At 41.7% G+C, this 27,710-nt stretch overlaps 2 protein-coding genes across 2 annotated transcripts in view; one reads left to right on the top strand and one right to left on the bottom strand.

The window, feature by feature from the left end:
- dmxl2 (Dmx-like 2) overlaps positions 1-23,398 on the top strand; it is a 152,559-nt gene extending 129,161 nt beyond the window's left edge. Inside the window, exons 38-44 of the mRNA XM_068017998.1 lie at positions 1,244-1,304; positions 4,427-4,554; positions 14,220-14,297; positions 14,629-14,720; positions 15,317-15,369; positions 19,395-19,612; positions 21,818-23,398. Coding sequence (XP_067874099.1) covers positions 1,244-1,304; positions 4,427-4,554; positions 14,220-14,297; positions 14,629-14,720; positions 15,317-15,369; positions 19,395-19,612; positions 21,818-22,027 — 840 coding nt within the window. The 3' untranslated portion in view covers positions 22,028-23,398. The remainder of the gene's footprint in view (positions 1-1,243; positions 1,305-4,426; positions 4,555-14,219; positions 14,298-14,628; positions 14,721-15,316; positions 15,370-19,394; positions 19,613-21,817) is intronic.
- The window catches only part of gldn (gliomedin), a 33,231-nt gene continuing 28,140 nt past the window's right edge, over positions 22,620-27,710 (bottom strand). The window contains exon 10 of the mRNA XM_068017999.1: positions 22,620-27,058. Coding sequence (XP_067874100.1) covers positions 26,587-27,058 — 472 coding nt within the window. The 3' untranslated portion in view covers positions 22,620-26,586. The remainder of the gene's footprint in view (positions 27,059-27,710) is intronic.

Here is a 27,710-nt window from a genome sequence, read left to right as displayed (position 1 = left end):
ACCTCCTCTTCAGTTGGTTACAAAAACGATATTGGGGAGGAGGTAGATAATGAAGCAGTTAAAAGCAAAATGCTGAGGATTCAGTAAATATTTGCATTTATCCTCTACTAACACACTCACCTCTTCTCGGGAACTCTGTTCACATTTAACAATGCTTTTTTTTTTACTGATATATCTTGCTGTTTTTGATACATTTTTGAGCTTGCTTTGCATTCCCACTTTGCTTTCTTTATTCCTCTCTCAACCTCTTTTTTTCTCATTTTTATAATATCTTCATATATATAGGCTCCATATATTCTCCTCTCCAATTTTAAATTGTTTCTAACCTCTCTATTTATTCACGGCATCCTGAAACTTGAACTGCTTGTTTTATGTGAATTCAATTCTGCGTATGGATAATGTAGAATGAGCTTGTAAGCATTCATTTGCAAACTTTACCAATCAGAAGAGGTTACTCGAAGAATTGTTTTTGTTGGTTTTTGATATGTTAAATTCTGTTAGCTGTTGCATGTGGATCTATAGAGCATTTACATCTGATGTGAAATATGTACTTTTAAGAAATTAATTCAGTTTCCCCAATTGCTCAGTACATGTATCCAGCAAATAGCTGAGCCTTCCAGACAAGGAAGGTCTCTGGATTGAATTCAGGCCTCTGTTGAGTTCCTGTTTAATTAGCTGATTTTAGCCTGGAAAGCAAAAAGGTTGCTCACACTGGCCTCAGAGTCAGAGATAGATACTGTAGGGCAGACTGCACTTCTGGAACTCTATCCCAGCAAGCAGTCAACACCTTCAGGAGAGGAGGTGAAGGAAGAAAACTGATAGAGAAAAACGGCAACCATTCCAAAAAAAAATGCAAAATGAATATAATTAAGAATTTGCTTCTTTCAATGTCTCAACTGTAAATTATTTTAGTAATTGCACCTTTTTAAATAATGTGATAATATACAGAAACAATTCCTTGTTAATAAAATGACTACAAAATCAATAAATTGTCAAAATTAACTTTGTGAATATAAGCTGCTTTGCTCAGTAAAATGAAAAGCATTTGGTATTTATCCATATATAACTGGGCTGGAATTCTTTTGTTCAAAAAGTCAGCATAGATAAATTAGAAGAAATGTTGACACAAAAATAATAAAGTGACAATTACATTTGTTTTCTGTATACTACATTGATGTTTTAAAAAAAAATGAATCTATGATACTGCTTTTGTAAATGATTGATGTCTTTTCTGTCGTCGTAGCTCATAAAGAGGAACTTAAACAATGTGAAGAGGATGACTTCCCATCCAGCTCACCGGTATTGTGAGTACTAAAATGAGGTTAAGCTGATGTTGTACTGTCATCCCTTTTGTCATTTAATCCTTTATGCCGTCCACCCTATCACAGATGTTCCCTTCTGTTCTCTCCCAGCTCCTCTTTCTCTGCCTCTGTACTTGCTTAAAACCTGTTACATTTCTAACTTTTTCCAGTTCTGATGAAAGGTCATGACCTGAAATGTTAAGACTGTTTCTCTCACTGATGCTGCCAGACCTGTTGAGTATTTCCAACATTTTTGTTTTGAGATTAAGCTGATTTTGTTACTCATCTTTTTTTTTTTCTCTTAGTTTTTAACTCAATTCGAACTTAATGGGAATTTTCCCAGGCCCTTGGAGGTGGGTTTGGAGGCAAGAGTCAGAAAAATTTGAAAAAAGTGCCTTGTGCCGGTTTGCCCACGTGTTTCCACCTCCAGTCCTTTTCCCAGGGCGGGCTGAGTGCGATGTCGGCTACCTGCACATTAGCAGCAGGAAGCCAATTGAGGTTGTTTAGGAAGTAATTAAGAGCCACTTTCCCAGGACAGTTGGAATTTTACCAGAGGCGCACAGGACCCTCGCTGTGTCTATAACTCATCAACTCACAGGTCGGAGTGACATGAAAATGACATGTTATCTGTACGTTAAATGGGGAAAATGGCAAACCTGAGTCATGTGCAGGCAGAGGCTCACCATTGCAGTAGTTTCTCATTGAGAATGCTGTCATGGTTGGTACATGGGGTGAAGAAATGCCTGCCGACTCCTTCAGTTACATCTCGCATCCATTTCGCTCCGCCATCTTGTATCACAGTCTCTTCAGCAGCACTGTCACTGCAGCCACAGTGAAGGCTACCGGCCATCCTTTAGAACATGTGTGCTGATTCGCCCTCCAGTTTCCTGAACCTGCCCACCATCCCTAATTGGACGGCAATCCCGGAAGCAGATTCTTAATTGGACGCCTTCTGCAAGATTGAACCAGAAAGTGCGCTGCTCTTGCCTCTGAGTTATGGACCTGGAAATTAAGGGACCGCCTGTTTTTTAAAAAAAAAACTAAGTTGACAAAATTCAGCCCACTACTTTTGCTAAAGCCTTAGCCAATGATTGAATAGAAATAGAAAATACTAGTACTTAATTTGTGGCTGATACAAAGTTCTAGGTTTATATAATATGTTGACATATCTTCAATCTAACTAGAATACTCCATCCTTGGGCAAAGGATTAGAGTATTACTAACACCAAAAGAGCCAAACTCCTATTGAGTCTCTGTCTACAGGAGAGAAAGATAAAAAGAGAAAAAAGTGCAAATTGTGCGGCAGCTGGTTGTCATTAGAAAGAAGAACTTGAATTTATATAGTGCCTTATAACAGAATAGAAGATTTTTATTAGTGACAGATTGATTTTTAAGTGTTTTGTTTGTTTGTGGAATCCAGTTGCTCACCAAGTTCCAAGAAACAGTGGATGAAATGAATTTGCAGTTAACCTCATTTTTTTTTGCTGTTATCGGTTGAAGTAGGAATATTGACCAGGACACTGAGAGCTCCCTGCTGTTCTTCAAAAATGTCATGGAATCCCACCCCGTTGCGTCTTAGTTTGATGTCTCATCAGAAAGATGGCACCTCTAACAATGCCTTGCTTTCTGTACTGCACTGAAATGTCTGCCTAGATTATGTGCTCAAGTCTGTTGTGGGGCATGAATCTATAATCTTCTGATTTAATGGTGAGAGTACTGCGACCAAGACAAAGTGACATTATCTAAAGAGATCATCATTATTTCGTGGAAGGAATAAGCCCAAAAGAACATTGTATTCAATTTTCACGATAATCATCTGTGCAATGTGTAAACTGTGCAATGAAGTTTTGGGACATGAACTGCATTTTTAAAAAAGTGTTTTGATACAAGACAAAGTTCTGAGAAATGGCACGGTGAATGATAATAAAGTTGCCCTTTTATAATAGAATATAGTCTCAAGCTGTATCCCTCAGGTAAGGCGTTTCACATGAAACGTATGAGCCATGTGCTCGCACGGCTCTTTTTCCTCGACATCTTTCAGTAAAAGGTGAAAAGGGACTAACGTGTGTGCAGATGGGTCCTGCTTAATTACTTTGAAGAAGGAGAATAGATGAGCATTAAAGACATTACTGAACAGATAGAAGATACAATACATTATAGCTCCAGGACCGTCCATGAGCATTTTCACATGTGCTCATAAGCCAATTTCAACATGCACTGTTGTTGGTATCCTTCCACTGACAAAAGATGATGGACACACAGAAAACAATCCATTTAGGTGAGGTGTCTTCTCTTGGTGCACGTTTGCTGATGGCTATGAAGGCCAATCCTTGAGAGGGAAGTTCTGCACCAAGTACTGCATGTGAAGCTGCCAAGTGGCACTGTGAGTTGTTGTTTTCGGCGTTGGCACCTGTTGCCAAGCTACTGTAGTCATTGATCATCATGGTAGTGTACATCAGTCCACAGGATGTGTCACTATTTCCATTTTTTGCCAACTAGTGACTCCCAGGTGCAATAGTCGACATTTAGGGCCTCATGTCACGCTTGCAAGCATCCTTGAAGCGGAGCTTTGGGCACCCCCCTGGTCGTCTGGTCGCAGCTACCTCACCATACAGAAGGTCCTTGGGTATGCAACTGTCTTCCATGCTGCAGACATGTCCGATCCACCGAATCCCCCCCTCTGTTTGATTAGTGCCAACACAGTTGGGAACTCTGCCTTTGAGAGGACTGCTGCATTTGTGATTTTGTCTACAACATGCATCATTTAAAAAAAAAGTCTGATGTTACATATTGGTGACATTTATGTTGTTAATTCCTGATTCTGAATTGAATGGCAGGATCCAATTTTCAGAGACACTTTGCATTAACACTTGCAAACCACAGGACTTGGCATTTGCACTTAGCACATTAATCTAATTCATAGTGATAAGAGCTAATTTCCTTGAAGTTACAGAAAGAACTGAGTCACCATTTTAAGGCTTGGTAAGAGGATACTTTTTTTTATGCAAGGAAAACAAAACACACATTTTTCAATTTTTATTAGGCACAAAAATAATGTATTTTTACATATTTGTATTGATTAGCCCATGAACTAAGATTTTATTCTTTGCAATTACGTCAATCAGATCTTACAGGTGCGCAAGATGGAAGCGTCCGAATGTTTGAATGGAATCGGCCACAGCAGGTTATATGTTTCCGTCAAGCTGGCAATGCCAGGGTTACTCGACTACATTTCAATTCCCAAGGCAATAAGGTTAGTATTTATTGCAGTCTTTGTAAGATTTAATTTAACTAATAATATAAAGCATAAAGGAACAAATACAGCTGTCAACCTTTTCTCTCCAAAATCTGGTTACATTTGCTCTAACATTCTACCCAATTTGTTTAATTTTTGAGGAAGGTTCTGTAATTCTTTTTATGGGTTTCCCGAAGGTACTGAAGTGAAAATGCAGAATATTTATTGTAACATTGTGCAACACCCAGTCAATGTTGAATAAAGATGTACTTTCCACAGTCCTTGCAGCAGAATAGCTAATGTCTCCGATAAGTATTTGATCATCTAGGGACATACGCTTCTTTATAAACTTCAGTCCAAATCCAACCCAGATATATATCTCGTTTTTTTAAAGGAATCAGTTAACATAGTGCTAGCTTTTGCTGAAAGTTTCAAGCACTTAAACACGATGCAGAACAATTCTACAAAGAAAGAAAGCACACGATAACGACCAGGTGAGAAATGTGGCTAGGGGTCTTTTGCTGTCTTCACCTGGTCTTATTGTAACAGGGTTGAATTTTAAACACACTGTGTTTTGAGCTCCCCCTTTGTGAATCCTTGTTCACAGCTTTCCAATTATAAGGTGAATAAATCAACACACTGGGTTTTCTCAGGTTTAAAGGAGAAAAGTGAAATTTATTAAAACAGACTTAAACTCTAATACAGTTGACACCTACAGATATACGACGCGCCCATGCTAGCATGCACACGCGATATATACATGCAGATAGGGACAGAAAAGAGAAGAAAAGATAAAATGGAACAGTTTGAGGCAATATCTTGTTACTGTGCTTCGAGCTCTCGGTATAGTCCTTTTGTAGGTAATTCTTGCGTTTCGTTGGGGCCCAGTATTCTGCTTAAATCTTGTTCACGTAGGAGACTTTTCTGTCTTTGAGGTTCATGTGTTTTCACAAGATTCAGTTCCGTGGGAAGGAGATGGGAGCAGGCAGACAGGAGACAGGTGTTCTCAAGCCAGGAGCTTTGAGTCCAAATCCTTTGTTGGAAGTTCAAATCTCAACAGCCAGCTAGTCATGTGACTAAAACTGGTCTGACCACTTCTTCTGTCTTTGTGCATTCTGCTATCTCAGCAGTCAACCTGGAATTCTAGCTTCCCCCACCTTCAATGTCTGGTAATCAAAAGTCCATTGTTGGTTGAATGGGTCAGGGCATGGTCCGTTGTCCCTTGTTCCAACTCTGCTAGTTACCATGCAAATGTCTTTACAGTCAGGCGCTTGCAACTTGAAGTTTTAATGTTCATGTGGAGAACTCATGTGTACCTCAGTTTTGGCAGGTGGGGGGTGACACTAATTGTATACCTTTTTCAAAGAATTGTCACAGGCACAGCAGGTCAAATGGCCTCCTTCTGTGCTGTATGATCCCATATTTCTTTCACAATCTCAGGATGTCACAAAGCACTGTAGTCACTGTTGGAATGTTGGAAAGGCAGCAGCCAATTTGCATACAACAAGATCCCACAAAAAAATTCCCCACAATACTTCAGGTTGTATCATGGGATCTTTTAAATCTGGCTGAAAAGACAAGTGTGGCCTCAGTTTAACGTCTGATCCAAAAATCGGCATCTTCAACTGTGCAGTTCTCCCTCAGTATGCATGATTATGTTTTTTTTTATTATTCATTCATGGGATGTGGGCATCGCTGGCTAGGACAGCATTTATTGCCCATTCCTAAATGCTCACATTTCTGGAATGGGACTTGAACACACAACCTTCTGACTCAGGCAAGAGTGCTGACATGTTTTGCTTAAAGTCTTAGTTTTTGGAAAGCTTTCAAATCTTATTGGGTAGATTTTCCTGGTTGCGAACTTGGGTGCAGCCAATGTTCCCTCTAATTTCTCTTTGCCATGTGCAGCTGGCACTGCGTGGTCCCTTCAAGATTGCCACAAGGCTGCGCATGAGCACATCTTATAGGGACCACTGCTTGCACGCAGTCTGTGTGTCCCCTGCATGGCACATTCCTGCTTCGAAGGAATGTTGGAGGCAGCAAATACAGGAAAATCAGGGAGGAGTGCACATTCATATAGGCCCAATTGATAATTCATCTATTTAAATTAAGGGACAGGAAAATCAATTAGTCTCCTTTATGTGCATGCATTCTAACCCAGCTGATAATCCTGTACTTGCTGTGCCCAGGAGGTTCAGCTTCATGGGCCAGTCGATTATTTTTAAATTGCTGCTGCAGTGATGATAAGGTTCAGTGGCTGGAGGAAAAAGAATGGTTGAAAATACTGCAGCATATTAATTTACAATCTAATGGGCACTCAATTATCCTTCACCCCAAAGACTAAAATAAACATTAATCCTCTCCTCAAAAAACCCACCCTGGACTCATCTGTCTTCGTAAGCTACCGTTCCATCACCAGCCTCCCTTACCTTTACAATGTCCTTGAACAAGTTGGCGCCTACCAAATCCATTTCGATCTCTTCCACAGCTCCACGTTTGATTCCCTCCAATTGGGTTTCTACCTCTGCCACAGTAGTGAAACGGCACTAGTCAAAGTCACAAATATTACCCTGTGATCATGGTAAACTCTCCCTCATCATCTTTCTGGACCTGCCTCCTCCAGCCTTTGGCATAGTTGACCATACCATCCTTCTCCCAACGTCTCTCCTCTGTCATCCATCTAAGTGGGACTGCCCTTGTCTGGTTGTACTCTTAGCTGACCAGTCGTACCTGGAAAACCAACTACAGTGGCTTTTCTTCGCTTTTACCTTTGGATTCCCCCAAGGCTGTATCCTTGGCCCCGTCCTGTTTCTCATCTACATGCTGTCCCTTGGCGACATCATCCATAAACAAGACAGGTTTCACATATGCTGACGACACCCAGCTCTAATTCGCCACCACCTCTTTCGACCTCTCCACTGTCTGACTTGTCACATTTGTCCAACATCCAGTACTGGATGAGCATAAATTTCCTCCAACTGAATATTGGAAAAACTGAAGCCATTGTCTTCGGTCCCCATCATAACCTCTGCTCTTTAGCCATCGAATTTCTCCCTCTCCATGGCTGTGGCTGAGCCATACCGTTTGTAACCTTCCTATCTTATCTGACACTGAGATGAGTTTCCAACTGTATATAAACTCCATCACTAAGACCGCCTACTTTCACATCCATAACATGACCCAACTCCGTCCCTGCCTCAGCTTATCATCTGCTGAAACCCACATCCGTGCTTTTGTTAACTTAATGATACCAATGCTGTCCTGGCCGGCCTCCCATCTTCCACCCTACATATACTTCAGCTGGATCAAAATCCTGGAACTCCCATCCTAACAGCACTGTCAAGGGCAATTAGAGGTGGGCAATAAATGCTGGCCTGGCCAGTGACACCCATATCCCACAAACAAATCTTTAAAAAAAAAGCTGCCTGCTTCCTAACTCGCATCAAATCCCATTCACCCATCATCTCTGTGCTCATTGACCTACAATGATTCCATCCTGGCACTACAAGCCTTTGAGAGTCCTCCAATTCTGGCCCCTTGTGCATCTCTGATTTTAATTGCTCCACTATTGGCGTCTGTGCTTTCAGCTGCCTAGGCCCCAAGTTCTAGAATTCCCTCCCTAAACCTCTCTGTCTCTGTACTTCCCTCTTCTCCTTTTAAGGCACTTAAAATCTACTTCTTTGGTCAGCTATCATAATATGTCCTTATATGGCTGTGTCAAATTTTGTTTGAAAACACTCCTGTGAAGTGCCTTAGGACATACTACTTTAAAGGTGCTACATGAATACAAGTTGTTGTTGAGGGCGAAGGATTACTTTCATTATGAAATGCTTTTCCACCCCACAGGTTTGATATAAAATCAAGTTCAAAACAGCCTAATTCAGCTTTCCTTTGCCTATTTTAAAGCTATTTTTCTATTTTGATTTTGTGCTGTCTTTTCAGTTCTTTACACCAAACAAGTTGCGAACTTCATGCCTTTCCTCTTGCAGTACCTTGTTCTTAACACAGTATGGCACTGTAGCATACTGAAGTGAATTGGAAGCATGTAGTCCATTGGTCCTTTTTCATTATTGCTTCTCAACATCACTGAGGTTCGTTTTAGTGTGGAATGTTAGTACTTCCATTTTGGGCACCCAGCGTCAGCATTCCCAGGTCAAGCATAATGATGTTAGAGTCAAGCTCAGTCTACTATTGTCTAACAATGTGCCTCGACTTCAAACTCAAAGAACTGAATTTTTTTTGGATGGTGAGAACTGCTGCTGCTGGGGTCGAAAGCAGGAACCTACCCCAAGCCAGCGGGCAGTGGGTCCCTGGGATGGCATTTTGCCGGTGGTGGCCAATTAACAAGCCGCTGTCTGATAGAGGATGGTGGCCCGCCCCCTCCAACATGGCCAGCCCAATTAGAAGGTCGACAGCGCCACCACTAACGATGGCCACTGTGAGGCTGAAAGATGAGGGCACTTCAATGCCTAGGCCCCAGCGATCGGGTGGGTGCTCACCTTCAAACGGTGGTGCTGTAGCTGTGGCGCCCCGGAACCCACTGGGAGACTGCCAGGGTTTACCTGTTGGTCTCCCCACATGGCGGCAGGAAGCGGCCCTTAAGTGGCTCAACTGGCCTTTCGGCAGGCAGTAGCACTGCTGAAGTTCCCATCGCTGGTAATATGCCATGGCAGGGGAAGACGCGAGTCTTCAATATCAAATTGGTCATAGTTTTTTGCTCGGGTTATGTCTACGACAAACTGAATTGAGACCACTCAAAGTAATTTCAGTCAAGATCTTTACAGCCAGCTGATAAGACTTTAATTGCATTTGGACCAAGGTCCCAGAGGTGAAGGACCAATTTTTGTTTAGCTTACTCGGCCATCTAGTCCCTCAAGTGTGCACCTTCTTGTTGTCAGCACTTAAGTGGTATGCAAATCCATATACCTTAGAGGGGAAGGGTCCCCATTACAAGGCAGATGTCAGATCTCGGGATTTGCAAAGTTTAATTGTGGTCTTTGTGCCTTTCCAGGTTGTTCAGAATGGTTGGATTTGGAGTATGTTTAAGTGGATTCTAATTGCAGGTCCTCCAATATTTCTGAGGGAGTAGGGAAATTTGAGTTTATGTGGGTTCCTGTACATTTGAATGATTTTGCATTGAGCTTCTTGGAGATTCTACTGTGAATGCAGATTGTTAATGTGTTTCCACATCTTTCTCCATCTCTCTTCTATTAATTAGCAGCTGACATCTCATCCCAGGTTTCCTAGATGCTTGGTGTGTTGTCTGCTGCCATGGAGGTAACATGATACTTGGATTGGAAGGTTTTGGGGGTAGGAAGGCACAGATGTTATAGGGTTAGTTTGGACTGAAATTTACAGAGTAGGTTACCTTTTAATGTGCTTTGTCATCTTTATTAGCACTTCAATCAGGTTCTGTTTCTGAAGGTTAATATCCAGACTTTTTGTACTATTCGGGTGGTTATCTGCATATCCAAGCCAGCCTATTCATGTATTTTTTAATTGGTCAACTGTGCAGATAAACATTGGCATTGATCATTATGAAGTGGTGAGAGTTTTTTTTTTCTCTCAAACTTATGAAAGGACAAAAAGGAAAATTTAAATAAATCCCATGAGAAGTAAGGAATGAAAGGGGGAATGTTTGTAGCTATTTGCAAACAATTCTTAAGATTTATTAAACAAAATGTTTGAGCACTGTGGAGGAATTTTAACACTGAGAAACCTGAATGAGCACAAAGCTGATTGAGCGAGTGCTTTGCTGGGCTTCATGCAAACACATTGAGGGCATCATGATTTAACAGACAGTTGTTCAGACAGCAGATAACATTCGAGGCTCATCAAACTTCAGGGTACCCTGATGTATTCAAACTAATAACTATATGTGTAATTGTTGAATATTTTGCTTGCACTGTAATTAGAGAAGTTTAGATTGTAAAAGTGGCACTCTGATGTAGAATTATTCAGTATCAACTCACTTTATGCTTTTTATTCTCCATTCAGCCACCTTGACTTTGATATTAAAAACAAGAAATGCTGGAATCACTCAGCAGGTCTGGCAGCATCTGTGGAAAGAGAAGCAGAGTTAACGTTTCGGGTCAGTGACCCTTCATCGGAACTGACAAATATTAGAAAAGTCACAGGTTATAAGTAAGTGAGGTGGGGGTGGGGCAAGAGATAACAAAGGAGGTCTAGATTGGACCAGGCCACGTAGCTGACCAAAAGGTCACGGAGCAAAGGCAAACAGTATGTTAATGGTGTGTTGAAAGACAAAGCATTAGTACAGATTAGGTGTAAATACACTGAATATTGAACAGCAGCAAGTGCAAACATGAAAAAAAACAGTGGGTAAGCAAACGGAACAAACAAAGATGAAATGAAATAAATGCAAAAAAAAGATTGTAAAAAATGTAAAAAAGAATGTTAAAAAAAGGAATGTGCGCTGCCACATGCACACACTGGACCTCTCTCTCCAGCAGCACCGCCTCATCTTATCTCAAAGCTGTTCTGCTCCGCAGTTTCATTTCATCTTGCGTCTCATCCGACGCATTAACAAAAAACTTTTTTTTCTTCCTTTCAGGTGTTAAGGAACACAAGCTCCAGCAGCTGATGGGGACTAATGCCCCTCCAGATCCTCCCTCTGCTTCACTTCCCTCTTCTGATCTGACCCCTTGCTGTGTATTCACTATACCCTCTGACCTCCCCCTCTCTGATGCTGAGCGTTCTGTACTCAGCAAAGGTCTCAGTTTTATCCCCTTACGCCCCCACCTCAATGAATTTCGTGCTCGGCATGACGTTGAGTTCTTCTTCCGTCGCCTCCGCCTCCGGGCTCACTTCTTTGACCAGGTGTCCTCCCCCCGACCAGCAGACCCATTCACCCGCCTCCAGCATTCTCCCTCTACCTGGACCCCTCCCCCTGGCCTCTTACCCGCTCTTGATCTCTTCATTGAAAACTGTCGGCGAGACATTGGTCGTCTCAAATTCTCTGCCCCCCTCACTCACTCTAACCTGTCCCCCTCTGAACTTGAGGCATTCCGTTCTCTCAGGTCTAACCCCGACATGGTCATCAAACCTGCAGACAAGGGTGGTGCTGTTGTCGTATGGCGTACCAACCTCTACCTTGCAGAAGCTCAACGCCAACTCACGGACACTTCTTCCTACCTCCCTCTGGACCATGACCCCACCACCGCACATCAAGCCACCGTCCAAAGGACTGTCACTGACCTCGTCTCCTCTGGAGATCTTCCCTCTACAGATCTTCCCTCTACAGCTTCCAACCTCATAGTCCCACAACCCCGGGCAGCCCGCTTCTACCTCCTTCCCAAAATCCACAAACGGGACTGTCCCGGCAGACCCATTGTGTCAGCCTGCTCCTGCCCCACTGAACTTATTTCTTCCTATCTAGACTCTATCTTTTCTCCACTGGTCCAGTCTCTTCCCACCTACATCCGTCACTCTTCTGACGCCCTACGTCATTTTGACAATTTCCAGTTTCCTGGTCCCAACCACCTCCTCTTCACTATGGACGTCCAATCGCTCTACACCTCCATCCCCCACCAGGATGGTTTGAGGGCTCTCCGCTTCTTCCTGGAACAGAGGCCCAACCAGTCCCCATCCACCAACACCCTCCTCCGCCTGGCTGAACTTGTTCTCACATTGAACAACTTCTCCTTCAACTCCATGCATTTCCTTCAAGTAAAAGGTGTCGCTATGGGTACCCGCATGGGTCCTAGTTATGCCTGTCTTTTTGTGGGATATGTCGAGCATTCTTTGTTCCAGTCCTACTCAGGCCCCCTCCCCCAACTCTTTTTCCGGTACATTGATGACTGTATCGGTGCCGTTTCCTGCTCCCGCCCCGAACTGGAAAACTTTATCAACTTTGCTTCCAATTTCCACCCTTCTCTCACCTTTACATGGTCCATCTCTGACACTTCCCTTCCCTTCCCCGACTTCTCTGTCTCCATCTCTGGGGATAGGTTGTCTACTAATATCCATTATAAGCCCACCGACTCCCACAGCTATCTCGACTACACTTCTTCACACCCTACCTCCTGTAAGGACTCCGTTCCATTCTCCCAGTTTCTCCGTCTCCGACGCATCTGCTCTGATGATGCTACCTCCCATGACGGTGCTTCTGATATGACCTCCTTTTTCCTCAACCGAGGATTTTCCCCCCACTGTGGTTGACAGGGCCCTCAACCGTGTCCAACCCATTCCCCGCACCTCTACCCTCACCCCTTCCCCTCCCTCCCAGAACCGTGACAGGGTTCCCCTTGTCCTCGCTTTTCACCCCACCAGCCTCCATATCCAAAGGATCATCCTCCGCCATTTCCGCCACCTCCAGCGTGATGCCACTACCAGTTGCATCTTCCCCTCCCTTCCCCTGTCAGCATTCCGAAGGGATCGTTCCCTCCGCGACACCCTGGTCCACTCCTCCATTACCCCCGTCCCATGGCACCTTCCCCTGCAATCGCAGGAGGTGTAATACCTGCCCATTTACCTCCTCTCCCCTCACTATCCCAGGCCCCAAACACTCCTTTCAGGTGAAGCAGCGATTTACTTGTACTTCTTTCAATGTAGTATACTGTATTTGCTGCTCACAGTGTGGTCTCCTCTACATTGGGGAGACTAAGCGCAGACTGGGTGACCGCTTTGCGGAACATCTCCGCTCAGTCCGCAAGCAGGACCCCGAGCTTCCGGTTGCTTGCCATTTCAACACTTCCCCCCTGCTCTCATGCTCACATCTCTGTCCTGGGATTGCTGCAGTGTTCCAGTGAACATCAACGCAAGCTCGAGGAACAGCATCTCAGTTACCGATTAGGCACACTACAGCCTGCCGGACTGAACATTGAGTTCAATAATTTCAGAGCATGACAGCCCCCCATTTTATTTTCATTTTTAGTTATCTTTTTCTTCATTTTTTTAACATTCTTTTTTACATTTTTTACAATTTTTTTTTGCATTTATTTCATTTCATCTTTGTTTGTTCCGTTTGCTTACCCACTGTTTTTTTTCATGTTTGCACTGCTGCTGTTCAATATTCAGTGTATTTACACCTAATCTGTACTAATGCTTTGTCTTTCAACACACCATTAACATATTGTTTGCCTTTGCTCCGTGACCTTTTGGTCAGCTACGTGGCCTGGTCCAATCTAGACCTCCTTTGTTATCTCTTGCCCCACCCCCACCTCACTTGCTTATAACCTGTGACTTTTCTAATATTTGTCAGTTCCGATGAAGGGTCACTGACCCGAAACGTTAACTCTGCTTCTCTTTCCACAGATGCTGCCAGACCTGCTGAGTGATTCCAGCATTTCTTGTTTTTATTTCAGATTTCCAGCATCCGCAGTATTTTGCTTTTATTTTGACTTTGATATTCCTCTTTTGCTTCTCATAAGTATGAATTTCAACATATCTCTTCTAATTTCTAATAAGTGTTAAATGTAAATCGATACCAGCAAGTTTAAGAATTGTAAAAGATCTCTTAACAGTTATGGCATTTATTCTGTTAACTTGATCAAACTATTACATATTGTGTTTCTGTTCTTTGTTGATTAAAACGTGCACCATTTTACTGCATTGCTGGTTACTCCATTCAATATTTTTTTCTGAAGAAGGCTATAGCCAGAAAAAGAGTTTCAATAAAATGATTTCTTTTATGACTCTTATTTTTTTTATTTCCCTAACAGTTGGGGGTGGCAGATGGAGAAGGTTTTCTGAGCCTTTGGCAAGTCAACCAAACTGGGTCTAATCCTAAACCTTATCTTGTAAGTTATATCAGCAGTCTTGTAATTTGTTAAGAACACATGATTTTTCTTGCCTTTGTTGAAATAAATAATTTCTTTGAAGATATTGCAGACATGCCAAAATTATGTTCAATATTTCCAAGCGCCTTCTGCAGATGAGTTTAAATGTCTGATTTTAGACAAATGTACTGATTAAATGTGTTGACATTTCAGGGACAGAGTTCTTAAAGTAATTTGTAACAACATGAACTATCAGCTTAGGAGGCAAAGCAAAGTTTACCAAAGGAAATGCTGCTGTAGAATTCCTTTCAAAATGTTGTGTTAATAGAAGTTTTTACTTGTTTATTTGCAGAGCTGGCAGTGTCACAGTAAAGCTGCTGGTGACTTTGCATTCGTTACCTCCTCAAGTCTCATAACTACAGCAGGACATTCTAATGACAACAGGTACAATGAACTGTAATGAGATATTGACATATGAGAACATTTGTTGCCAGATATAAAAAGGTACATTTCTAAAAATCATTGTTTTAAAAGTTTTTTTCCTCAATCTATTTAAGTATACTTTCTTAGGATCCAATTTGTTAACTGCTTCTGTAACTATCTTTTGGAGGTTCTATCTTGTTAACTAATTCAGTAGTGCATAGCTAGGGTTGAACTCTGAACCAGATCGTTTCCTGAATCGTTCCTGCTACCATGTAAAGAAGCTCTTCTGCATGGTACAGGATATATGCCTTCCCCTGCACTCTATTATTTTGTAAAGCACGTTTGAAATAACATTGGAGTTTGTGACCCAAGGAACCTTCAGCAGTAAGGATAGAGTTGGTCTGGCATGGAGTTCACAGCCACATGCTATAGCTTGATGGTACAGAAGACACCACTGTCCAGGACCAAGAAATGAATAATATACCCTAACCCTAATGTGACTGGAAATCTGTTTACCTACATCTGTCTTCCCTGTAAAGATGGAACTACTGAACTTTAGCAAGATGTTGAAAATGTTAGTTTGTATACTAATGGGCATTTTCTGTTTCTCCTTCCAGAAATGTTTGTTTATGGGACACACTAATTTCACCACACAACAGTCTTGTGCATGGTAAGATGACTGGTTGTAATTCTTAAAATTCTTGGTGATAAAATTGTGATTATTTTGCTTTTTTTTACATTGTAATAATATCCTATGAAATTATCCCTTTTTTGAGAATCAATGCAAAGAGTTTACTTTTAAAAGGTTATTGTGACTTCTGTCTGTAAACACAAACTTATTCTACATATGCAAACATTGTGATTGACCTACAGCCAGAAGACATAGCTTGTCTAGTATTCTTTGATCCATCGTCTTCTAATAAAGAAAAACATTAGTGGTGTGCTGGTTTAATCATCGGCCTTTTAATCCTGGAACCAATGTTTAGATTCCACCCAGACTGATGGGATGAAAGCCTCCTCCATCTGTTGGTGGGAGGATCCCATGCCCTGAAGAAATTCAGGGCCCTGTTATCTAGAATTGCCAGGGATGTACCTTCAGACAAGCTGCCATTTAAAGGGTACAAATTTCAAAATGTGTTTTTTGACCTCTTCTGGAATTTGCTTTTTTTTCCTTGCTGACTTTCATGATCCTTTGAGCCAGCTGTTTCTTATTATTTTCTGTCTCCAGCTCCCTTTAATGGTGTTGAACGGTTTCCTACAAGGAAACTCATGAACAGAGGAACTCATACTGAGCAATACCAAGCAGGTCAGGTGGCTCGAGAGCTGGTTCATACCCTCCCACTGGCACCTGCATCTGCACATTGAGGTGAAATTACCTCACTTTGGCAGATGTCATGCGGGCAGAAGCTGTTCGAACTTCACTAGCAGACTTCAGTGACATCCCTATAATATATGAATGTTTGACTAATCATTATGCCTGATGAACTCTTTAGAAGTAGTCCAATCAAAGTACTGGAGGAAAGAAGGCATACCAGGTTTATCAAGAGTCACACGTATCAAAATGGCACTAGCCATTTATGGGGCTCTGGCATACTTAACCTCTAATTAACATGGGCATGCTGCAGTATCAAATTTTGGGAATGGTACGTTGGAATGGTGCAAAGGTGACCATCTCAAACACCTTTATGCAGCATCACCCCAGAAGGGGTTGTTGCTGGACTGTTCTGTCACTTGTCTGGGTGTGTGCGCTCATTCTGCATCAAAAGGATGCTGCCCGTCATTTTGGAGCAGGTTGCTGTGTCGGTGTCAAAGGTGTGAGCCAGAAATATGTAAAACAATGAATAAAATATATAAATAAGGGTCCTACACTTGTGATATTGGTCAGCCTCAACACCTGCATGACAAACCTGGTTAGCAATTTGTGACGCTAACAGGCAGGAAGGACCCTTCAGCAGTGCAGTTTGAAGGGCTCAGTCACTACATCAAGGTTAGTTGCTGGTTTGCCCTTTAAGGCTGCTGATTAACCTCTGGGTGTCTTTCAGCCCATTACTGACAAAAGTCAATTTAGACTTCTAAGAAGATGTTTTTGCTCATTCTGGATTGCTTTTGGCTGCCTTCAAAACAGTTTTACTGCAGGGTAATGGGTGGTCTGATGGGGCTGCCTATGGGGCTGGAGAAGGGGGAAACACCAAAGAATTCGGGAGAAAGCAGAAAAGTGAGATAGAGGCCCCACATTGTATAAATCTGGACTTTTTTATTTAAAAAAAAGGTTCACTGTTGACATAATTGAATGCTGAGACTGATTTCTAGAAATAGTCATATGAAAAAGTGTCTGTGCTAATTATTTAATTTCTGGATGCAAAGCACCATATGCCACAAGTTTGATTTTTTTTCCCCACCCCTTCCCAATTTTGCTGAATTCATGATATCTGCCACTCCATTTGCCTGCTGTTGTGAAATTTGTAGCAGGTGGTTTAACAGGAAATTGTTAAATGCTGACGAGCATAATCTAAAATAAAACTTGCTACAATTTTTATTCAGGTTCTACAGTTGTGTTTATGTGCAGGTAATTTGTTCTGCTTACCATAAGTATATTAAGGGCAAGAGGATAACCAGGGAAAGAGTAGGGCCCATTAGGGACCAAAGTGACAATCTGTGTGTGGAGCCGGAGGACGTGGGTAAAGTTTTAAATGATTACTTTTCATCTGTGTTCACTATGGAGAAGGACGATGTGGGTGTAGAGATCAGGGAGGGGGACTGTGATATACTTGAACAAATTAGCATTGAAAGGGAGGAGCTACTAGCGGTTTTAGCGGGCTTAAAAGTGGATAAATCCTCAGGCCCAGATGAGATGTATCCCAGGCTGCTATGTGAAGCAAGGGAGGAGATTGCAGGGGCTCTGACACAAATTTTCAAATCCTCTCTGGCCACAGGAGAGTTGCCAGAGGACTGGAGGACAGCGAATGTAATACCATTATTCAAGAAGGTTAGTAGAGATAAACCAGGTGATTGCAGGCCAGTGAGTCGAATATCTGTGGTAGGGAAACTATGGAAAAAATTCTGAGGGATGGGCTTAATCTCCACTTGGAGAGGCAGGGATTAATCAAGGACAGTCAGCATGGCTTTGTCAGGGGGAGATCATGTCTAACAAATTTGATTGAACTTTTCGAGGAGGTGACTAGGTGTGTAGATGTGGGTAAAGCAGTTGATCTAGTCTACATGGACTTCAGTGAGGCTTTTGATAAGGTCCTGCATGGGAGATTGGTCAAGAAGGTAAGAGCCCATAGGATCCAGGGCAGTTTGGCAAATTGAATCCAAAATTGGCTTAGTGGCAGGAGGCAGAAGATTTTATTTTTTTTTATTTAGAGATACAGTACTGAAACAGGCCCTTCGGCCCACCGAGTCTGTGCCGACCATCAACCACCCATTTTATACTAATCCTACACTAATCCCATATTCCTACCACATCCCCACCTGTCCCTATATTTCCCTACCACCTACCTATACTAGGGGCAATTTATAATGGCCAATTAACCTATCAACCTGCAAGTCTTTGGCATGTGGGAGGAAACCGGAGCACCCAGAGGAAACCCACGCAGACACAGGGAGAACTTGCAAACTCCACACAGGCAGTACCCAGAATCGAACCTGGGTCCCTGGAGCTGTGGTGTACCGCAGGGATCGGTGCTGGGACGTCTCGCTGTTTGTTGTGTACATTAATGATTTAGACGTGAATATAGGAGGTAAGATCAGTAAGTTCGCAGATGACACGAAAATTGGTGGCATCATAAATAGTGAGGAGGAAAGCCTTAGATTACGGGACGATATAGACGGGCAGGTAAGATGGACAGAGCAGTGGCAAATGGAATTTAATCCTGAGAAGTGTGAGCTGATGCATTTTGGGAAGACCAACAAGGCAAGAGAATATACAAGGGATGGTAGGACCCTAGGAAGTACAGAGGGACCTTGGTGTACTTTCCATAGATCACCAAAGGCAGCAGCACAGGTGGTTAGGAAGGCATATGAGATACTTGCCTTCATTAGCTGAGGCATAGAATATAAGAGCAGGGAGGTTGTGATGGAGCTGTATAAAACGCTAGTTAGGCCACAGCTGGAGTATTGTGTACAGTTCTGGTAGCCACACTAGACGAAGGATGTGATTTCACTGGAGAGGGTGCAGAGGAGATTCACCAGGATGTTGCCTGGGCTGGAGCATTTCAGCTATGAAGAGAAACTGGATAGACTAGGGTTGTTTTCCTTAGAGCAGAGAAGGCTGAGGGGGGACCTGATTGAGGTATGCAAAATTATAAGGGGCATAGATAGGGTAGATAGGAAGAAACTTTTTCCCTTAGTAGAGGTATCAATAACCGGGGGCATAGATTTAAAGTAAGGTGCAGGAGGTTTAGAGGAAAAAACTTTTCACCCAGAGGGTGGTTGGAATCTGGAACGCACTGCCTGAAGGGGTGGTAGAGGCAGGAAACCTCACAACATTTAAGAAGTATTTACATGACCGCTTGAAGCACCAGAGCATACAAGGCTACGGGCCATGTGCTAGAAAATGGGATTTGAATAGATAGGTGATTGATGGCGGGCACGGACACGATGGGCTGAGGGGCCTCTTTCTGTGCTGTATGACTCTATGACCATATATTTTGAGACTGAAGGTTTTTCTTTTTCTCTTTTTAATCTCCTTAGGTTTTGTCTGCCATGACAATGGTGCCACAGTGCTTCAATATGCACCAAAGCAGCAACTTCTGATCTCTGGAGGCAGGAAAGGCTTTGTCTGCATTTTTGACATAAGGCAGAGGCAGTTGCTACACACTTTTCAGGCGCACGATTCTGCTATTAAGGCCCTTGCTTTGGTCTCCACTGAAGATTATTTCATTACAGGTTCAGCAGAAGGGAATATGAAGGTAAGGCTTCAGGCAAAACGTTATTCTAGAGGCAGCTTCAGCAAAGATATTTGTCTAAATCCTGAGCTCCTGGGTTCTACCCATTGAAATTACCCTAGGCTACATTTTTAATGTTCTCATCTAGATCAGTAAAATAATTCACATCAATTTTATTTCTAAGCTCACCCTACAGAAAAAAAAATCAACTGAATGGAGGCCATTGCACATCAATGATACAAGTCCAGAATTTGCTTGTGTGTCAGATAAGATCAGCACTAGGAACACCAATGGATGCAATTCTAGTGTTACAACTGGGATCACAGCCTCTAGACGTCCAGGGCCTCTGTGTTTTTATTTGAGCTGCATACTGTTTGAAAGTTGAGACTATAAAATTCCAAAAATATAGGTGTTCATGTGCTCGTCCCATATTGCCCACACAATGACCAATTAAATGTCAGCATCTAATATTTCCTGGTCATTTATAGTGGGCAGAATTTTTTGATGCCCTTGGAAACGGGCACGGAGGCGGGGGGGGAAGGCAAATAAAATGGCAGGGGCGCCATTCCAGATGTTGCCCGGGCCCCTGCCATTTTGTCCGGAGTGGGGAAGGCCAAGGACGGCTTTCCCGCCCCAGGCCAGTTGAGGCCCTTAAGTGGCCAATTAATAGCCACGTAAGGGCCTCTTCCCGCCTCCACCTCAATTTTGTAGAAGGCAGAGGGTCTCGTCACCACAGGAAGATATCACCAGCTAAGGCCTGGTGACCTCCTAGCGGGGTCAGGGAAGGTCCCTCCTTTGGGGGGCATTCCAGGGCCCCAGAGATGATCGCCACCCTTGCTCCCTCAAGCCCACCCCCTCCCGCGGCCTGGCAGACAGGCCCCGACCCCACTTATCTGTCCCAGGTTCTCCTTTGTCTTCGATGCTGCAGGGCCTCCTGCAGTACTGGCAATGTCCACTGCTCCCAGTGGCACTGGTGGCCTTCCAATTGGCCTACAGCTCTGGAGGCAGGAGCTCATCCCGTTTCTGACAGTGTTTCTGACAGCGAGCAGTTAATTATCTGCCTGCCATGGAATTGCACCAGGATCCAATGAAGGGCCTACGTGGGTTCTCCCCCTGCCTTCCAGCCTGCTTTTGGAACCCCTGTCGCTGGAGTAAAATCCAGCACAGTGTATCCAGATACTTAACAAAGCTGCTCTATGCTCACCAGTAATGTTTCTTTAGACAAAATTAGAATTAGAGCCTTTTACTGCAGCAGTGCGTATTTCATCTTCACACACTGACCGTTGACTCAGATATTTTTTTAAATTCCAGGTTCATGTGCAAATATGAAGTAGCTTGTGCTGTGACTCTGCACCTCCTAAAATTAGATTGGCTGTGAGAAGAGTGGTTCATTTTTCACAAACTGTTGACACCAGTCCTATGTAAAAAGAATAATTGGTGCAAAATATTATAAAATACTGATGGTATACTAGCTTTTTTGGCAGAGTTATTATTTTAGATGCAAAGTTGTAAGATTGATGTTAGTAATGCAATTTGGCACTTTATTTTGGCCCAAGGGTCTTGATTGCCTGGGTTCCAAGTTTTGTGCGTGCGGTCACTCTGACTGTGAAGGAAAATAAAATGATATTTTGCTGTCTCCCAATGGTATCACCCATTTTCAGGCCCACAAAATGAACCTTGTTGCACCACTTTTTCTTCTCCATATCATTTTGCACAACCCTGCCTGTTCTCTTTCGTGTAACCCAGTTGTGAACTTGGCAATTGGCACTGTTCTCTTATGTTATCACTCTGTGTAATAATCTCTCTCCTACTTCCACTGTCTATGTTCTTGAGCAATTTTTCTCTCGGTCCTTCCCATCCCTTGCCCCAAAGCACTTGTAGGAGCATCTGATAATGTCTCAAAACCAGCTGTTGGTGCTTGTCATTGAACACACTGATTGTTGGGGTGTGTTATTGAACAATTTGTTTAAAGTCTATTAAATACCTGACAATTTTAAGAAGCAATCAGTAAACCTAAAATTTTAACCATACATAACAATTTTCATTCCCATGACAAAACAGTATTATAAATAACCTTTTTACCAAATTTAAAATTAATGGAAAACTGACATCTTGAATAAATGGTCATTTTCAATGATTTGGAACTAACATTAATTGGCTTTTGAGCTTCAGTATTATTAGTGTTCTTATCAAGCTTTTTTCCTAACATTACATCCCTTTGGCTTGCAGGTGTGGAGGTTAACAGGTCATGGATTAATTCATTCATTTACAAATGAACATGCCAAACAGTCAATCTTTCGAAACATTGGTGCAGGAGTTGTCCAGCTAGAAATCAGGCCAGCCAACCGTATCTTTTCCTGTGGAGCAGATGGAACTTTGAAGACACGAGTTTTACCAGACAATTTTAATACCCCTCCTGGAATATTCGACATCTTATAGTTAGCTGGGGTTGCTTGTTCTGGTTATTAAAAACAGGGGCATCTCATATATGCTGTGGGAATGCATAAGCTGCTAGAGAGTTATGTTTGAATGGGAAGGGACCCAAGGTTCAGCTTTTTGCAGAAGTTTTCTATTAGCAGTGGATCTGAGCAGATTTGAAATATATATAATGCAAAAGAAAGTCAGTTGAAGAAATATAGTGTGGCATTGTGGTATAAAGACTTGAAGAATTTCATATATTATAAACCCAGAGGACAGGCATGCATGTACTGTATTATTCTTTTAAAAGCAATGCAGTTGCAGGTTGTTGGTAATGCTTTGTGAACACAATGCAAAATCTTTTGGTGTACTGTAAGTGTATGGACATTAAAAAAAAATGTGCCCGTGGTTAAAATCCATCAGCACACCGGTAATGGGAAATCCCGTATGTAATGATGGCGTGAGTTGATCTATAGAATTTGAATTCATTATTTTATTCTTTTCCTCTCAGAGGGAACTTTCAGTGTTGACACTGAAGCAGGTAGATGGTCTTATCTGAAAGTTACAATGCAAAAACAAGTTTTTGCAAAATAAAAAAAGAGATCCACAGTCATTAAGATATACAGTTTAATTATGTCAGTTTATAATTATTTCTGAACTTTTAATTTGATCACTCAACAAGTTAAAGCTATTGAAACAACAATTTTATGTCTTTTTTTTGCACACTTATTAAGCCTTCTGAGACTGTTGTACTTCTATTACAAGCTGTTTACCTTTACATTCTAATGTGTAGCACATTGTAATAATGGCATTATATATCTATACTTGAAAGTTACAGGAACCAGGTAGTTTTTTTTGTTTTCATTCATTCCGGACTAGTATTATTAGTTTATCCGTTAAATCTGAACATTGCACTCTAATTAAAAGGAAGCTATGAAAACTTTGGTATTTAAAAAAAAAAAAGAATTCTATTGATGTGTAAAAGGTTGCATTTCCTTAGATGAATGTCTGGCTTAATTGGCCCAACATTTTATGTATTATGTCCAATTAAGTTATTTTGATCAGTGAATTAACATGACTTGTAATCATTGCTGTGTATTGTCTGCTATTTTGCCTGTAATATACTGTTTACTTCATGGTATTTTTATGTTTTCAGTATGTACATGTTGCTAACAAATATGGTAAGTCAAATTTGAGGACCTTCAATCAGTATTTTGACATGTCTGTGAAGTTGTCTTCTGCTAATACATAGTGTCTGTGTTCTCTAACAAATTCATTGCATTTCTTTGTGGACTGAGCAAGTTATGGACTTGTGGACATCCTGCGCTTGAAACTGTAACTAAAACAATAGTTGTGCTTACCTTTGTAAGTCAAATAAATTATTTTTAATGTGTGTAGCTAATTGTCTACCATATTATCTTTGTTGTATTATTGGAAAATAGTGCTAATCGATGAGAGTTCAAAATTGATATATAGTTGCAGGAGAGTGGCACTTGAAATTGTGACAGTCCCGCTTCCTCTTTGTTTGTATCGTCACCCCGGAAAATAAATCTTACCATAAAAGATGTAAGCAAAAATCCCACTGTAGCTTGTGGGACTCACTAAAATGTAATATGCCAAAGCTGTGGGATCTCTGGGAGAATCATCTTGATATCTGAATGCTGTCAACCAGCAGGAGAACAGCACACCTACCATTAGTGACACTCCTTTTAAATAAAACTGCCCATAAAAGTTTTCAACCTTAAAATCTGCCACCTCTGCATAAGTTCCCTAGGTCTTTTGTGTTGGCAACACTAAGGTCAATCTCATGAAAGGTCTGTCCATATAACAATTATAGCTAGACCCTGTTCTTATGACACATCACACAACTAAAAATCCAGATCAAAGGACCCAACTTTAATGTATGTGCAAAAAATCTTTCATAGACTACATGGGTAACTGGAAAGTGCAGGTGCTATTAGTTCAGGTGTCCCAACTGCTCTGCACACAGCAGGAGTCTTGTGTGCGCAGGAGCAACTGTGCACATTTACTATGTCACAATGCTGGTTTTGCAGTTTCCCATGTTGCAAAAAGCTAAAGGTGTATTTTCAATTTCTTAAACTTATCTTCTTGATAATATTTATAAGAATGATTCAGTGTTATCATGTCTACTTTACATATACCAATTTATTGCCATTGCAAATGCAATTGAAGTTCATTATAAATATAGAACTAAAATGTATGACTCCTTTCTTACTAAATAAACAACATACAGCTAGCATGTTAAGCAGTTCAAAATTCAATTAACCACTGATCGTTTCTCGTCCGTATTTACCGTGGAGAAGGTCATGGAAGCTAGTGAGTTCAAGGGAGGGAACACCGATATCCTGGAGCATATCAACATTACAAAGGAGGAGGTGTTGGAGGTTTTGAAGCGCATTAAGGTGGATAAATCCCCAAGGCCTGACCAGGTGTATCCTAGGATGCTATGGGAAGCAAGGGAGGAGATTGCTGGGGCCCTGGCAGAGATTTTTGTATCATCGTTAGCCACGGGTGAGGTATCGGAAGACTGGAGGATAGCTAATGTTGTGTCTTTATTTAAGAAGGGCAGCAGGGATAAGCCAGGGAACTACAGGCCGGTGAGCCTTACATCAGTGATGGGAAAGTTATTGGAAGGGATTCTGAGAGACAGGATTTATATGCATTTGGAAAGGCTTGGTCTGATTAGGGATAGTCAGCTTGGCTTTGTGCGTGGGAAATCATATCTCACGAATTTGATTGAGTTTTTCGAGGAGGTGACCAAGAGGATTGACGAGGGCAGGGCGATGGACGTTGTCTACATGGACTTTAGCAAGGCCTTTGACAAGGTCCCGCATGGTAGGCTGGTCCAGATGTTTCGAACACATAGGATCCAGGGTGAGCTAGCAAATTGGATATAAAATTGGCTTGGTGATGGGAGGCAGAGGGTGGTAGTGAAGGGTTGTTTTTCAGATTGGAGGCCGGTGACCAGTGGTGTGCCGCAGGGATCGGTGCTGGGCCCTCTGTTGTTTGTCCTATATATTAATGATTTGGATGTGAATGCGAAGGAGGCTGAGAGGGGACATGATAGAGGTATATAAAATTATGAGAGGCATAATAGTAGATAGCCAGAGTCTGTTTCCCATGGTAAGGGTGACTAAATCTAGAGGGCATAGATTTAAGGTGAGAGGAAGGAGGTTTAAAGGGGATCAAAGGGGTAAATTTTTCACAAAGAATAGTGGGTATCTGGAATGGTGGAGGCAGGAACAGTAGCGACATTTAAGAGGCATCTGGACAGGTACTTGAATGAGCAAGGCATAGAGGGATATGGAATTAATGCAGGCAGGTGGGATTAGTATAGATAGGCATTATAGTCGGCATGGACGCGGTGGGCCGAAGGGCCTGTTTCTCTGCTGTACGACTCTGATTCTATGATTCAATTCCTTTACGATAGAATCTTCTTTGGCCTCCTTGTCTCGAAAGACAATTGGTAAGCGCCTAGAGGTGGTCAGTGGTTTGTGAAGCAGCGCCTGAAGTGGCTATAAGGGCCAGTTTTAGAGTGACAGACTTCCACAGGCGCTGCAGATAAAATTGGTAGTCGGGGCTGTCTGTTGATAGAATATCTGTTAAATAAGTACATAGATGCACTTAATGTTCATTGTCATTGATTCCACAATATAATTCATTCTCGATACTATCTGCTTAATTGTTCAATATTAAAACCTGGCATGGTAATTTTTGTGTAATTGTGCAATAGAGAGATGTTTGCAAGTCTTTTCGTAAAGATTTAAATATGCTGTTTATACTGTGCATGCAACTTGATGTTTACTATAGATGCATTTATCTAATCACACATTTATCTAATGTGCACGTATGAATATACAGCCACAATTTATTCAAGATTTTGTACAGTTAGTTTTTTTAGATGTAGGTAGAATGTTTGGTATTTATGTATGGGTTCATTTATAATGTGGCTACCAGTCTTAAGAGTGTGGGTGAGAGCATCTGCACTCAGTACATCTAACCGAAGTCTGGGGAGTTTGAAAAGTGTGGAGATGGTCAAAGATTCCCCATGAGCACTTTGTAAGCCAGATTCAACACTGCATTGGAAGTATTCACCATGGGTTGCGAGACTGCTTTCAGAAGGCAGGGTGGTGTGGTGGGGGAGGAGGGGGAGGGCGTTACAGAGGTCCATCACCATTCCTAAACCCAGAATTGCACTGTAACTTTAGTGTCACTGCAAAATGGAAGCTACTTCACAGCAACACATACTACAGTATAAATGTAACATATACTTATTTTGTTAAAATTTGCACATAAACCAATTTGATACCAACTAGATCTCTAAATGCTAATGGAAGGAAAATGTTATATAACAATTTAATATACAATACAATGTATTATAGAAGTTGCATGGGCTATTTAAAATGTTAGATATGTTGTGTGCAAATATGCCAAAAATTAAAAACATTTGCCAATATTACATTAGAGAAAAAACATTTTACATTATGAACATATTAATTAGTAGCTGTACCAGTTACACGTGGATGAATAATTGCTCTCTATTGTAAAATCATTTGCATTTATTCAGCTGGTAAGAAATGTAGACCATATTTCCTTAAGTAGCCATTTTCCCACGTATACAAATTGCGATCATGTGGATCATAGGTTAGCATTGTAAGCGTATCATTTGATGATCTTAAATCAAAGCTTACGTCAAGTTGTTTTTCTTTCAACAAATCAAACGCAAAAACTATTCTGGAGTCCTTAGTATCAGTGAGGTAGAGAATCCCACGTGCTATGAATGCATTGCCAGCCTTTGATTTGGGGTATGTGGTGTTAATATTCTGAATAATCGAGAATGATTCCTCATTGATTTCAATTTGGCCAACAATGATGTTTTCATCATGACTCGAAGCATAGATTACCCAAAGTCCACTTTTGTCTGCAGTTAAGTCAAAATATGTCTTTGCATTTTGGAAGAGGTAATTGCGATTGTTGTGCAAAGCATTTTCTATTTTCATGCGCTGGAGTTGTTTCCCATCAAGTGGAAATCTAAAACGAACACCAAGAAAAACAGTACATTTTTGTGCTTTGCTGCAATTCTTTTCTAAAATCTACTCTATTTTTATAAATTGTTTTTCCTCCAGCTTCCTGCTAAACAGATTAGACTGGGCATGCATTTTACAGGAACATTTGTGAGTGCTGCCTGTATTGTGATGGGAAGTGTGATTTGATGGGATTAATGAGCTTGCCTAGATCTGTCTTTCAGTCATCTTTCCTCTCATCCAAAAAAAAAATTGAATCTTGCAAATCTGTCATAACTTGCAGGTAAAATCATATAATGATGGACCTAGCCAATAATACAGAGCGAAGACCCCATCCCACTAACTTGAACAAAATGGTTAGATTTCAGAAAGAAATATGTACATACATATTTTCAAGATGATTAATTTAATGATTAAATGTGAAGCATGGTGGTGCTGAAACAGACCTGGAAGGTTCTAGGTTAGGCTATAATTTGCCTTAGCAACCCTTCAATGCAACAGGGAAAGGCAGGCCACTGTCACTGCCCTTGGAAGTGTGTGTGTAGCGGCCCCGTGAAGGCTTATGAGACCTTTTAGCATGGTCTGCAACAGAAAAATGGACACCGTTTTCTAACCACTAAAGAAAATGGACACAGTTGTAGCCTGTGAACACTGGACAT

The sequence above is a fragment of the Heterodontus francisci genome, chromosome 38, assembly GCF_036365525.1.
Source record: "Heterodontus francisci isolate sHetFra1 chromosome 38, sHetFra1.hap1, whole genome shotgun sequence".
NCBI lineage: Eukaryota > Metazoa > Chordata > Chondrichthyes > Heterodontiformes > Heterodontidae > Heterodontus > Heterodontus francisci.
Note: the sequence above shows the minus strand (reverse complement) of the source record. Positions and strands in the feature narration are given on the sequence as shown.